This window comes from Silene latifolia, chromosome 5 (genome assembly GCF_048544455.1).
Source record: "Silene latifolia isolate original U9 population chromosome 5, ASM4854445v1, whole genome shotgun sequence".
In the NCBI taxonomy this organism is placed as follows: Eukaryota; Viridiplantae; Streptophyta; class Magnoliopsida; order Caryophyllales; family Caryophyllaceae; genus Silene; species Silene latifolia.
This window is the reverse complement of record NC_133530.1, coordinates 21,262,857-21,274,700: the sequence shown is the minus strand read 5'-3', so window position 1 is coordinate 21,274,700 and position 11,844 is coordinate 21,262,857. Positions and strand designations below refer to the sequence as shown.

Genomic DNA, 11,844 nt, shown 5'->3' with positions numbered 1-11,844 from the left:
GTCTTTGTACTCCTAACTTATAGCATTAGTTACCTAATTGTTAGCTCGTTAGTTAGGTTAGCTCTAGTATATATTCACTGCATATGTAATTTATTAATCATCAATAACAATATACATTCATTCTTATACTTCACATGGCCCACCTCTACCTTGCAAAACAAATCTCCCTATTCCATCCTCTTCAATAAAGATCCTAACTTCCAAAAACTCCATAGTTTTGGTTGCCTATGCTTCCCATGGTTACGTCCCTACACCGCTCACAAACTCCAACCCCGCTCCATCCAATGTATTTTTCTTGGATATGCACAAACACAAAGTGCATATTTGTGTCTTGACCCGCTCACTAATCGAATTTACACCTCCCGTCATGTCCGGTTTATAGATGATGAATTTCCCTACCCTCGACTCTCAAACTCAACCTCCTCTCCCACCTCCATAACACCCACGGACTGGTGCTCCTTCTCTGTCCCACTCCTGTCCTCGACCCCTGCCACCACGGCCCCAACGTCCTCACCTGCCACCACGACACCCTCCCCTGCCAATGCCCCTGTTTCCGACGTGGCAGCCGCTACTGCCTCTGCCGCTGAAGAAATTGTAACCTCTGCCACCTCCCCTAATGACTACACCACCGCACAACCATCTACCCAGCCTGCCTCCACCTCAAATCCCCCTCTGCATAACACCCGTCTTTCGAATAATATTGTCAAACCGAACCCAAAGTATGCCAAACTATCAGCCGTACCCACTACCTATGCCACGCCTACTACTGTTAAACAAGCCTTAGTTGATCCCCTTTGGCGGTCAGCTATGCAAGCGGAATATGATGCCCTCATTCGTAATTCCACTTGGACCCTAGTGCCCTCTACCCAAGCCCGAAATATTGTAGGTTGCAAATGGGTTTTCCGTCTCAAATACAACCCTGATGGTAGCCTTAAACAACACAAGGCTCGTCTTGTGGCAAAAGGTTTTCATCAACGTCCCGGCCTCGATTACCAAGAAACTTTTAGCCCCGTTATTAAACCCACCACCATCCGTCTTATTTTATCTCTTGCTGTTACTCAAGGTTGGACATTAAGACAAATTGACATTAATAATGCCTTCCTTCAAGGCCGACTAACCGAGTCAGTATACATGGTTCAGCCACCCGGGTTCGTCAATTCTGATTCTCCAAATCATGTGTGTAAGTTAAGTAAAGCTATTTATGGACTGAAACAAGCCCCTCGGGCTTGGTACACCGAGCTCAAAAATTACTTAATTTCCTATGGTTTCCGAAATTCGATATCCGATTCATCCTTGTTTATTTTTGAAAGAACTAATACTCGTCTTTTCGTTCTCATTTACGTCGATGATATAATAATTACAGGCTCCAATGCTGAAGATGTTTCTGTCTTTATTAATAGCATCTCAAGTCGTTTTTCATTAAAAGATTTGGGACCACTCTCTTACTTTTTAGGTATGGAAGTCACACCTACAGCGGCAGGATTACATCTCAATCAAAGTAAGTACATATCTGATATTCTTGCTCGCTATGACATGCTTGACTGTGCTTCATCGACCACGCCTATGGTCACGCATCCGCCTTTACTTCGGGAGACTTCTTCTCCTGTCCACGATGAAACCTCATATCGGGCAATTGTTGGTAGCTTACAATACTTATCTTTAACTCGTCCCGACATAGCCTATCCGGTTAATAAGTTGGCTCAGTTTGTTTCCCATCCCACTGCTAGTCATTGGACTGCTCTAAAGAGACTACTGCGGTTTTTAAAGGGTACGATTCATCATGGTATTCATCTGTATAAAGATACTCCCTTTAATTTACATGCTTATTGTGACGCGGATTTGGGTGGAGATAAAAATGATCTTGTCTCAACTACTGGTTTTATTGTGTTTATTGGTCGAAATCCTATCTCGTGGTCGTCAAAGAAACAACGCGCTATCTCCCGTTCGACTACCGAGTCAGAGTTTCGGGCCGTTGCTGATACAACTTCAGAAATTTTATGGTTGCAATCTCTTTTGTCAGAAATTCGTATCACTCCCTCTCGGGTACCAACTGTCTTCTGCGATAATTTGGGAGCGGCGAACTATTCTGCGAATCCTATTTTTCACTCCCGAATGAAACATTTAGCCCTTGCATTTCACTTCGTTCGTGAACAAGTTCAACTGGGTAAACTTCGGGTTCAACACATAAACGGTGATGATCAACTTGCTGATGCACTTACGAAACCGTTACCAAAACCCCGGTTCCTCCTTCTTGCTTCCAAGATTGGCCTTACTCTACGACCGTCCATCTTGAGGGAGCGTATTAAGGATAATAAGTCACCTAAGTCAAATACTCAACAAACTACTCATACGTGACTCCTTATTCTACTCAAACAGTTATGCAAATAGTCAATAGTCACATGTGTAATTTATCTAGTCTTTGTACTCCTAACTTATAGCATTAGTTACCTAATTGTTAGCTCGTTAGTTAGGTTAGCTCTAGTATATATTCACTGCATATGTAATTTATTAATCATCAATAACAATATACATTCATTCTTATACTTCACAACTTTAACACAAGACAAACCCCCTTAAAGTACGTTAACAAATGTAATGCACACGTAAATATTTCCTAGCCAAAAGCATGCAAATTTCATCTATCTAAACGCTAAAGTGCTCAATTTAAAATTGGTCCATGTAATAATAGGGTCTGAAAGAAGTACTAATTAACAAGACTTAAATAATTATTATGGCCAAACGATCAAACATGATCTACCGATATGAACGTGAAGCTAATATAACTTTGCCATGCTCTTTCTTTGTAAGTTGTAACTTTGTTGATGGCATTAAAAGAGTTACATACGAATACAGTTTACTGATGAAAAAGCAGCATATCATTTAACAATATAGTTGGCAACCGTTTAGAATTATGGTCAAATCCATCACTATATAATTCCTCGTTCGATTCTCCATTTCTCATCCCAAATCATTACATTAAAAACATCTAACGGAAAATGACTTGTAATAGTAACATGTACTTGGTATGTTTGCTAGTTGTTGGTGCCCTAGTGCACACAACTTCTAGTGTTAGGGTGTTAGGAAACACTCACTCATCTTTTGATGACGAGAAGACATTCATATTTGGCCGTCGTGGAGGCGGGTTAGGTGGTGGAGGCGGCGGTGGTTTAGGCGGTGGTTTAGGCAGTGGAGGTGGCCTTGGAGGCGGTGCTGGACTTGGAGGTGGAGCTGGTGCTGGAGGAGGATTAGGTAGTGGTTTAGGCAGTGGAGGTGGCCTGGGAGGCGGTGCCGGTTTAGGTGGTGGAGGTGGCTTGGGAGGCGGTGGTGGTGCTGGTGCGGGAGGAGGAGCTGGATTTGGAGGTGGAGGGAGTCTTTGGTCTTTGGAGGAGGATTAGGTGGTGGTCTAGGCGGAGGAGGTGGTGGAGGTTTTGGTGGTGGTGGCGGTGGTGGTCTTGGTGGTGGTGCTGGACTTGGAAGTGGTGCTGGATTTGGTGGCGGAGTGGAGCGGAGTCTTGGGCTAGGTGGACTAGGTGGAGGAGCTGGAGGTGGTGGTGGATTTGGAGGTGGAGGCGGTGGCGGTCTTGGGGGGCTTAGTGGTCTCAGTGGTCTTGGCGGACTTGGTGGCGGGGCTGGATTTGGTGGAGGTGCTGGTGGTGGCATTGGAGGTGGGATACCTTGAGCATTTGCATGTGCTTAATCTACTTGACTTAAGTACTCTATTAACTTATTATATAATGATTTAAAATTAAGAAATCATTTATTTGTACTCTCAATTTAATTCTTATGTATTTGTATTTGGTGCTTTGTATGTTCTTATTGTTGTTACTTCAGCATTAGTGTTATATACACTATGCTAAAGTTTTCGATTTATAAATGAAATTTAGCAAAATTGAAGAATAATTTTTCTTACTATTTTGTTCAAGTTTATATTGTAGGGATTACATGTTACTTATCGAGCTATTTAGTTTTTCTTATACAAATGTTACTCCCTCAATTCATATCCAAATTACGCATTATTTTATACCTTTCAACATTATTAGGAGTCGCTTGTTTGATGTTGGAGGCGGATGCATGTCAATTACAAAAATTAAACATTCGAACTCACAATAATAATTAATGATTAGCTAAGAGTGATGTCTTACACGAATTATATATTGAGTTTGAATTGTTAATTAGTAAATTTGATTTTATTGAGTCATTTTGACCTTCATACATAATGACAAGCATGATTATATGAGATATTGGAATTTTTTTTTTGCTAAACGGGCGATTTTGACTAATTATTTAACGAAATGGGTCGACTTTGAAACTAATTATCCAAAATGGGTCCACGTCATACCCGAACCTAGGTTTGTATTTAAGTCGCCATCTCGGTTGGCGACCATACCCAAATTGCAACCAAACCTAAATTTTGCTGTTATGATAATTGAGCATAAAATCGCCATGGGGGCTGGCGACTTGCCTAAAGTCGTCATGCACCTTGGCGACTTGAATGGGCAGTGTTTGGGCCAATTTTGTCGAAATAGCTGAGTATGTCTCAGATTCAAGTAGCCATGGGGCTGACGATTTGGCCTAAAGTAGCCATGGGGGCTGGCGACTTGCCTAAAGTCGCCATGCACCTTGGCGACTTGAATGGGCAGTGTTTGAGCCAATTTTGTCGAAATAGCTGAGTATGTCTCAGATTCAAGTAGCCATGGGGCTGACGATTTGGCCTAAAGTAGCCATGGGGGCTGGCGACTTTGCCTAAATTTTTTTTTTTTTCCTGATTTGGGGCTATGAAAACTGGGAAGGGGGGGAGTCGCGGAAATATGTCTTGAAGTAAGTCGCCAAGCGCCGTGGCGATTTGACCCTTGACCATAGCTTCGTAAATTCCAAGCTTACGTGGACCCATTTTCGACAATTATTTTGGGAATCGACCTATTAGTTAAATAATTAGTGAAAATCGCCCATTTTAAAACGGATTCGAGATATTAAGATATTGGGAACTTTAACATTTAGTATTCATTTATCTACTAATTTATATGTCGTTAGTTCGTTACTCATAAAATTGTTGGGACTTTGAGGCTTTTAGACAATAATAATCTCGTAGTTTTATTCAATTATGTACGTACTAAGGGTTGTAACACTAACATTATGTACGTAATTCAATATGTTTACCACTGTAAAAAAAAATATTTAACATTTATTTTATCCGGTTTACACCTTGCTCTCAGTATTCTTCCTTTATATACGCGTGTGAAGTACTCGACATGTGTGTGTTGAGGTATTATTTCATGTACATACATCAGATAAATTTAGACTAAGGAGACTATTTTATAAGCTAGTGGACTACTCCTCCTATTACCAATTGATTTTAACATAAAACCACTATGAGCTGATTTTGTACATCTGCTTCTGTAATAAACCTGCTGCGAAGTACACGATCAACAAGAATCTCAACACTACTCTCCACTCTCAACTAAGTAATGGGCTATTCCTATTATCACTAGTTTTAAACCCGTGCAAAATTGCACGGGTATGTATTTGGGCCATTATTCATGTTGTTAGATGTATATTTGTTTTTACATTTTATTGTCTTATCTAGTTGGTCTAAATCTACGATCTACATAATTTATGTTTAAATTTGTAAAAGCACGTGTTCACATACACTGGTTTATAAGGAAATAACGTAATCTACTCTTGTAAATAAAAATTGCATACATAAAAAACTTTACATCTGGATAAAAGAAATATAATCTAATATAATCAACTTTAACATATGTATGTAATTCATTTGCGTTTTATGTTCGATCCCGTATATAAATGTTATTCCTTCTTGAAATTATATAATTTTATTATTATGTAATTTTGTTTTAAAAATTATGTAATTCAATTTCATTTACTCGCATTTCTAATTCATTCTGCGTATATGTTATTAATTTTATTTACACGGAATGTATAAAATTATTTCATAATATTAATTCATAGAATTTTTTCATAATATTACTTCATAGAATTTGTTGTAAGACGGAATTTATCGCATGTTTAAAAAGACGAAAATCTGAAGAAATAAATACATTGCACACTCACGGGTCCCACCATAACATGAGTTTCCAAAAAAAAAAAAAAACTTGCATTAATGACGTGGCGCGCTGAGGATTGAGTATTGTCTTTTGTATTAATATAGATAAGATTTGATTTTAGGATGTAACCTCACTTATTTATGCGCCGATTTCTTACACCTATTTCGATAAGTACACCGACTCACTGCGAAGGACTCAACAAGTATATTACTAAGTAAGGGCGAATAAAATTCGGCCCTTACTTATGCAATATCCCCTTTATAATCTTAACATGGTATCAGAACCTCTTTCTTGAGGACTTTAAAAAAACCGTTTCCGCATTCTTACCGGTGGGTGGTCGGAAAATTACACACCCAATCAAAAACACAAATTAAAAAAAAAAAATTTGTCATCTTAAAAAGGGTCTACGGCAAATTAGCTTTTCTAATGTTTCCAAGGCTAATTGCCTAGCAGATCCAAGGCTAATTGCCTAGCAGATCCCCCGAATTAACAAATCCAAAAATAAATGAAAAAAAATATTTCTTTTTTTCCTTTGAAATTTGATTAGTCGTCTTTTACTTCGTTTGAGGTGGTACTTAATTTATTTGGAGTCCGAAAAAATTAACGTTCTCCAGATCTTGAAATTGACGGATAATTTTCCGTTTTATTGATATTTGTCGGGTTCGATTAGGGTTCTGCAAATTAACTCATATTCGACAAACCAAAACACTTAGGCTCTGTTTGGTAAATGACATATTGGCCAAATTTCAAAGATATTGAGAGGTTTAGCATGTTTGACTTACGAATATCTATTTAGAGCGTTTGGTTAATGGCATATTGAAATAGCATATTGGGGTCCAATATGCTATTTTGCAATATGCTGCTCCTACTAGCATATTAGGTTAGCGGATTAGAAAGAAATTTTTTTGTCTTATTTACCCCCTTAAAAAATATTAACCTTCCTTTTATATATTTAATAAATAATTTATTCATATCCTTATTTGTCATTTTACAAAGAATCTAAACAATCTGCTAATCTAAAACTGTCAATTACCAAACACCTCTAAAACAATTCTGCTAAATAAATCAGCTAGTCAAACCCGCTAAATCATTATGCTAGTCAAATCTGCTTTCTAAATCTGCTTCTGCTAATATCAATCCGCTGTTTACCAAACAGGGCCTACGTTCTTGTTCGAAAATTTTTAACGAGTCTTATACTCGTTTCTTACCTACCTTCGAAGACGAAGAAGATTAATGAAGATCGAAGATCGAAGGAATTGAAGATTTCATTTTTTTTCTTTTTATATTATTTCTTTTGTGTTTCTCCAATCGTAAAATTCGTACTATGTACTGCCTTTACGATTGCGGGAGGGTATTAGGATATTAGGCTCATTAGAGCTGGCTATCATTTAGGGTTTTATAGTGACGGCTACGTCCTAGGGTTTTAGTAATATTATAAATACCGATCATTCTAATGATATGAATAACACAACAACATTCAAATCAATAATACAATTCTCTCTATGCAATCCTTTCCCCTCCTATCGTCATAACATAAACTAACTGAAGTTTACTAAAGAAATGGTTGGTTGTTGTAAGTTATGCACTTTGTCTTGTGATTTTGTTGTTTTTGCTTTTGGTGGTGTGATTTAAAGTATCGAATTCTGACCTTAGATTACAACTCCAAAGAATAAAGTCGTCTACTCTCAATATTGACTTTATTGATTGGGCTACTGTTGACGTACATTGATGTTTAAGTTGGAAATTCTCATAGTTACGGAATTAGAATTTAAAGTTGGGAAGGCTTAAATACGGATCGATCACGGTATTTTATAGGTTGTATTAAAAAGTGATTGAAGTTTTGTATCTTAGCAATTATTCGTCTCATGTAAAACACCTTTAACTTTCTCGGAACATTGCTTACTATCGTATAAATACAATACTCAATCTCATCTGATGTCACGCACGTAAATGGCTTCGTAGCCAAAAGCATATAAACCTATGTCGCAAAAAATGCTCAATCGATAAGCTAGGGCCAATAATCACGTACCCTTTCGAAACTTGCCCAAGGCAGGTTTGAACTACTCCATTTCTGTCTCAATCTTTTGTTTATCGTTTTTTATTACATATGAGGGGTATTTTAGTGAAGGTAAACAAACGATTGGAGCAATTACTAATTAAAAACTGTAACAAGACAAAAAATTGTAAGGTCTGTTGGGGGTATAGAGTACGGAAGCGAATAAATTCAACCAAAGATTTAAGAGAAATAATGAAAAGACAATAAAATAACACCAAGATTTTTAGGTGGAAAAACCCTCTTTGAAATAGAGGTAAAAAACCACCAAGAGAGAGAGCCAAGTATTTCACTATAATGATGTGGGAGTACAAGGATAATTTCCTCAAAGACTATTGAAATAGCCAAGATAATAAACTCTCAAGAGGTGTTAAATATTAGCACCCAAAATGATTATAGAGAGTAGTAATAAAGGAGGAAGAGAAGAATATATTATGTTGTAGTTTTGTTGTGTGATTATTCTGCGGAGAATTGCACATGAATTTATAGTGCATGTAGGAGTAAATGAGCAAATGCGTTTGGTGTAGTATTTCCATCAGTTGCTTCATTTGCATTACTTCACCATGCGTTGCTTTGCATTTCATTACTACACCATATGTTTCATGTACTCTCATTATTATGTCAATAAGTTAGAATAGGTTCTAACATCTTCTTATTAAAGGAGAGGCATAACTCCAACAATCTCCACCTTGACTCACCTTTTCGCATTGAAATAATCTCTCTCGCCATTGAAGCCTTGTTAAGTGTGAATAATACCAGCTAAGTCCAAGCAATGGTCAAACTTAGCTGTTGTGAGGGGTTTGGTTAACATATCTGCAGGATTCTCAGTTGTATGAACCTTTTCGACGGTTAGATTTCCTGCCTCAACAATATCTCGGATAAAATGGTGCTTGATATCAATGTGCTTGGTTTTTGAGTGATGCTTGCTATTTACGGTCAAGTGGACTCGCACTTTGACTATCACAAAATACTACAAGAATATCATGTTTTAAACCAAGCTCGCTCACCAAGCCTCGGAGCGGATCGCCTCTTTCATACCTTGATCGTTAAAGAATATATTACGCTTGAGTTGTTGATAAAGCCGCAATGGCTTGTAATGAAGAATACCAACTAATAGCAGAGCCACAAAGAGTAAATAAATAGGCTGAAAGTGACCTTCTCCGATCTAAATCGCCGCCGTAGTCAGCGTCAACATAACCAACTACACCTCCGGGATCAGCTCTTTGCTTATCAAATACCAAACCAATATCAGAAGAACCCTTCAGATAACGAAGAATCCATTTAACGGATTCCCAATGTTCTTTGCCTGGATTGTGCATAAATCTGCTAACCACACTAACAAAGATAAGCCGGATCGGGCCGAGTGCACACCATGGCATACATAAGACTCCCAACGGCATTTGAATATGGGACATGTGACATTCGTCTTTTGTCATGATCCGTCTGTGGACACTTTGTTGGATGACAATTTAAAATGAGCGGCAAGAGGAGTATTGTGAGGTTTCTTGTCTTGCATATTGAACTTGTCGAGCATTTTGAGAATATATCTCTTCTACGTGATAGTATTAATTTCCCGCTTTCGACGATCCCCTGTTAATCTCCATACCAAGAATCTTCTTTTAGGACCTAAGTCCTTCATATCAAATTCTTTGCTCAATGGGCCTTTAGCTTGCTAACAAGTGACTTATCTTTTGCAACAATTAACATGTCATCGACATAAAGCAATAAGTATATAACGACCCGTCGATGTCTTTCGAAAATAAACACAATTATCATAATGCTCCTTGAGTAGCCATGTCCAACCATAAAAGAATCAAACCTTTTATACCATTGTCTCGGAGACTGTTTCAAACCATAAAGAGATCTTTTTAGACGACAAACATAGTCCTCTTTCTCGGGAACTATGAAACCCTCTGGTTGATGGATATAAATTTCTTCTTCGAGATTACCGTGAAGAAATGCAGTTTTCACATCTAACTGCTCTAACTCCAAATCATGCAAAGCAACTAGAGCAAGTAATACACGAATTGAGGTGTGACGAACAACAGGAGAAAATACCTCATTGAAATCAATGCCTTCCTGTTGATTAAATCCTCGCACAACGAATCTTGCTTTATATCTTGCACTTTCAACACCAGGGATGCCTTCTTTTCTCTTAAATATCCACTTACAACTAATAACTCTCTTACCCTCAGGTAACTTCACCAGATCCCAAGTTTCATTCTTGTGAAGACTCTCAATTTCTTCTTGCATCGCTGCAACCCATTTTGAAGAATCGCATCGAAATAGCCTCGGAATAATTTCTAGGTTCATTGCAGTCATTCATCTCTTGTCAGTGGCCAAAGCATAAGCAATATTTGCGCTTTGGTCGAGTATATTTTGGATTCAATTTTCTTAGTCTCTGTTCGGGAAGATTTTGAGCCATAGACCATGGATCGGTAAACCTCGTCTTTGTGGTTGGCGTGGTTGTTGTGGACTTCTTTGTTCAACGATCTCGGTTTGTTCGTTGGAATTTGGCAGAGTAGAGGAAGTAGAGACATCCTCCTCTGACTTTGAGACTTTGACATCAAACTCCACCTTCTCTCTAGTATTCTCTTGATCATCTGTACCAGGATAAAAAGAAACAACTTCTTTTCCAGAAGATAACATAGCATTTTCATTAAAAGTTACATTTCTGCTATGAAAGGTTTTCCGAGACTCGGGGTCATATAAACGATAACCCTTAACTCCTAAGCCATAACCCAAGAAAATGCACTTTTTAGCACGAGGCTCTAATTTTCCCTCGTTCACATGAGAATATGCGGGGCAACCAAATATTCTAAGATTAGAATAATCAGGGTTACCTCGACCAAACTTCTTACGGAATGTTGCAATCAAGAGATCTATTTGGGAGCGGTTTATCAAGTAACATCTTTGTAGACGCCGCCGTTTCAGCCCAAAAGTCTTTTCCCATGCCAGAATGAGAGAGCATACAACGAACTCTCTCCATAATAGTTCTGTTCATACGTTCTGCTACTCCATTTTGTTGTGGAGTCCCTGGAATGGTACGATGTCTGACAACACCTTCCTTCTTGCAGAAACTGTTGAAGTCATTTGAACAGAACTCAAGACCATTGTCAGTTCTTAATCTTTTTACTTTCTTTCGATCGGTTTTCGATCAAAGTTTTCCACTCTTTGAATGTGGGAAACGCCTCATTCTTGTATTTGAGAAAATAGACCCGAGTTTTTCGGAAAAATCATCAATAATGGTCATTATATAATGACAACCACCTTTTGAAGGAACTTTTGAAGGACCCCAAAGATCAGAATGGATATAATCCAAAGTACCCTTGGTTCTATGAATACCCTTTGAAAAGCTAACTTTTTTCTGCTTGCCAAAAATACAATGTTCGCAGAAATCAACCTTACCGGTACAATGCTTTCCGAGTAGTCCTTTCTTGTTAAGGACATGCATTCCCTTTTCACTCATGTGGCCCAATCTCATATGCCACAATTTGGTGTCATCGCTGGATGAGACAACTGCTGCAGAACCTGTAATAGTAGAACCCTGCAGCACATACAAGCTACCAGATCGATTTGCCTTCATTAATACAAGAGCACCTTTGGACACTTTTAAAACTCCACCTTCAGCTGAATACTTACACCCAAGTGATTCTAGGGTGCCTAAGGAAATGAGATTCCGCTTCAAGTCAGGGACATGTCTGACACTAGTCAAGGTTCTAGTAACAC

At 38.3% G+C, this 11,844-nt stretch overlaps 1 protein-coding gene across 1 annotated transcript; it reads left to right on the top strand.

Moving 5' to 3' along the window:
* Positions 1-2,945: 2,945 nt before the first annotated feature.
* LOC141655982 (uncharacterized) lies at positions 2,946-3,909 on the top strand. Its single transcript, XM_074462957.1, has 2 exons — positions 2,946-3,249; positions 3,396-3,909. Exons 1-2 carry the CDS (start codon positions 2,997-2,999, stop codon positions 3,677-3,679), a joined length of 537 nt encoding a protein of 178 aa, XP_074319058.1. The 5' UTR covers positions 2,946-2,996; the 3' UTR covers positions 3,680-3,909.
* The last annotated feature ends 7,935 nt before the right edge of the window (positions 3,910-11,844 follow it).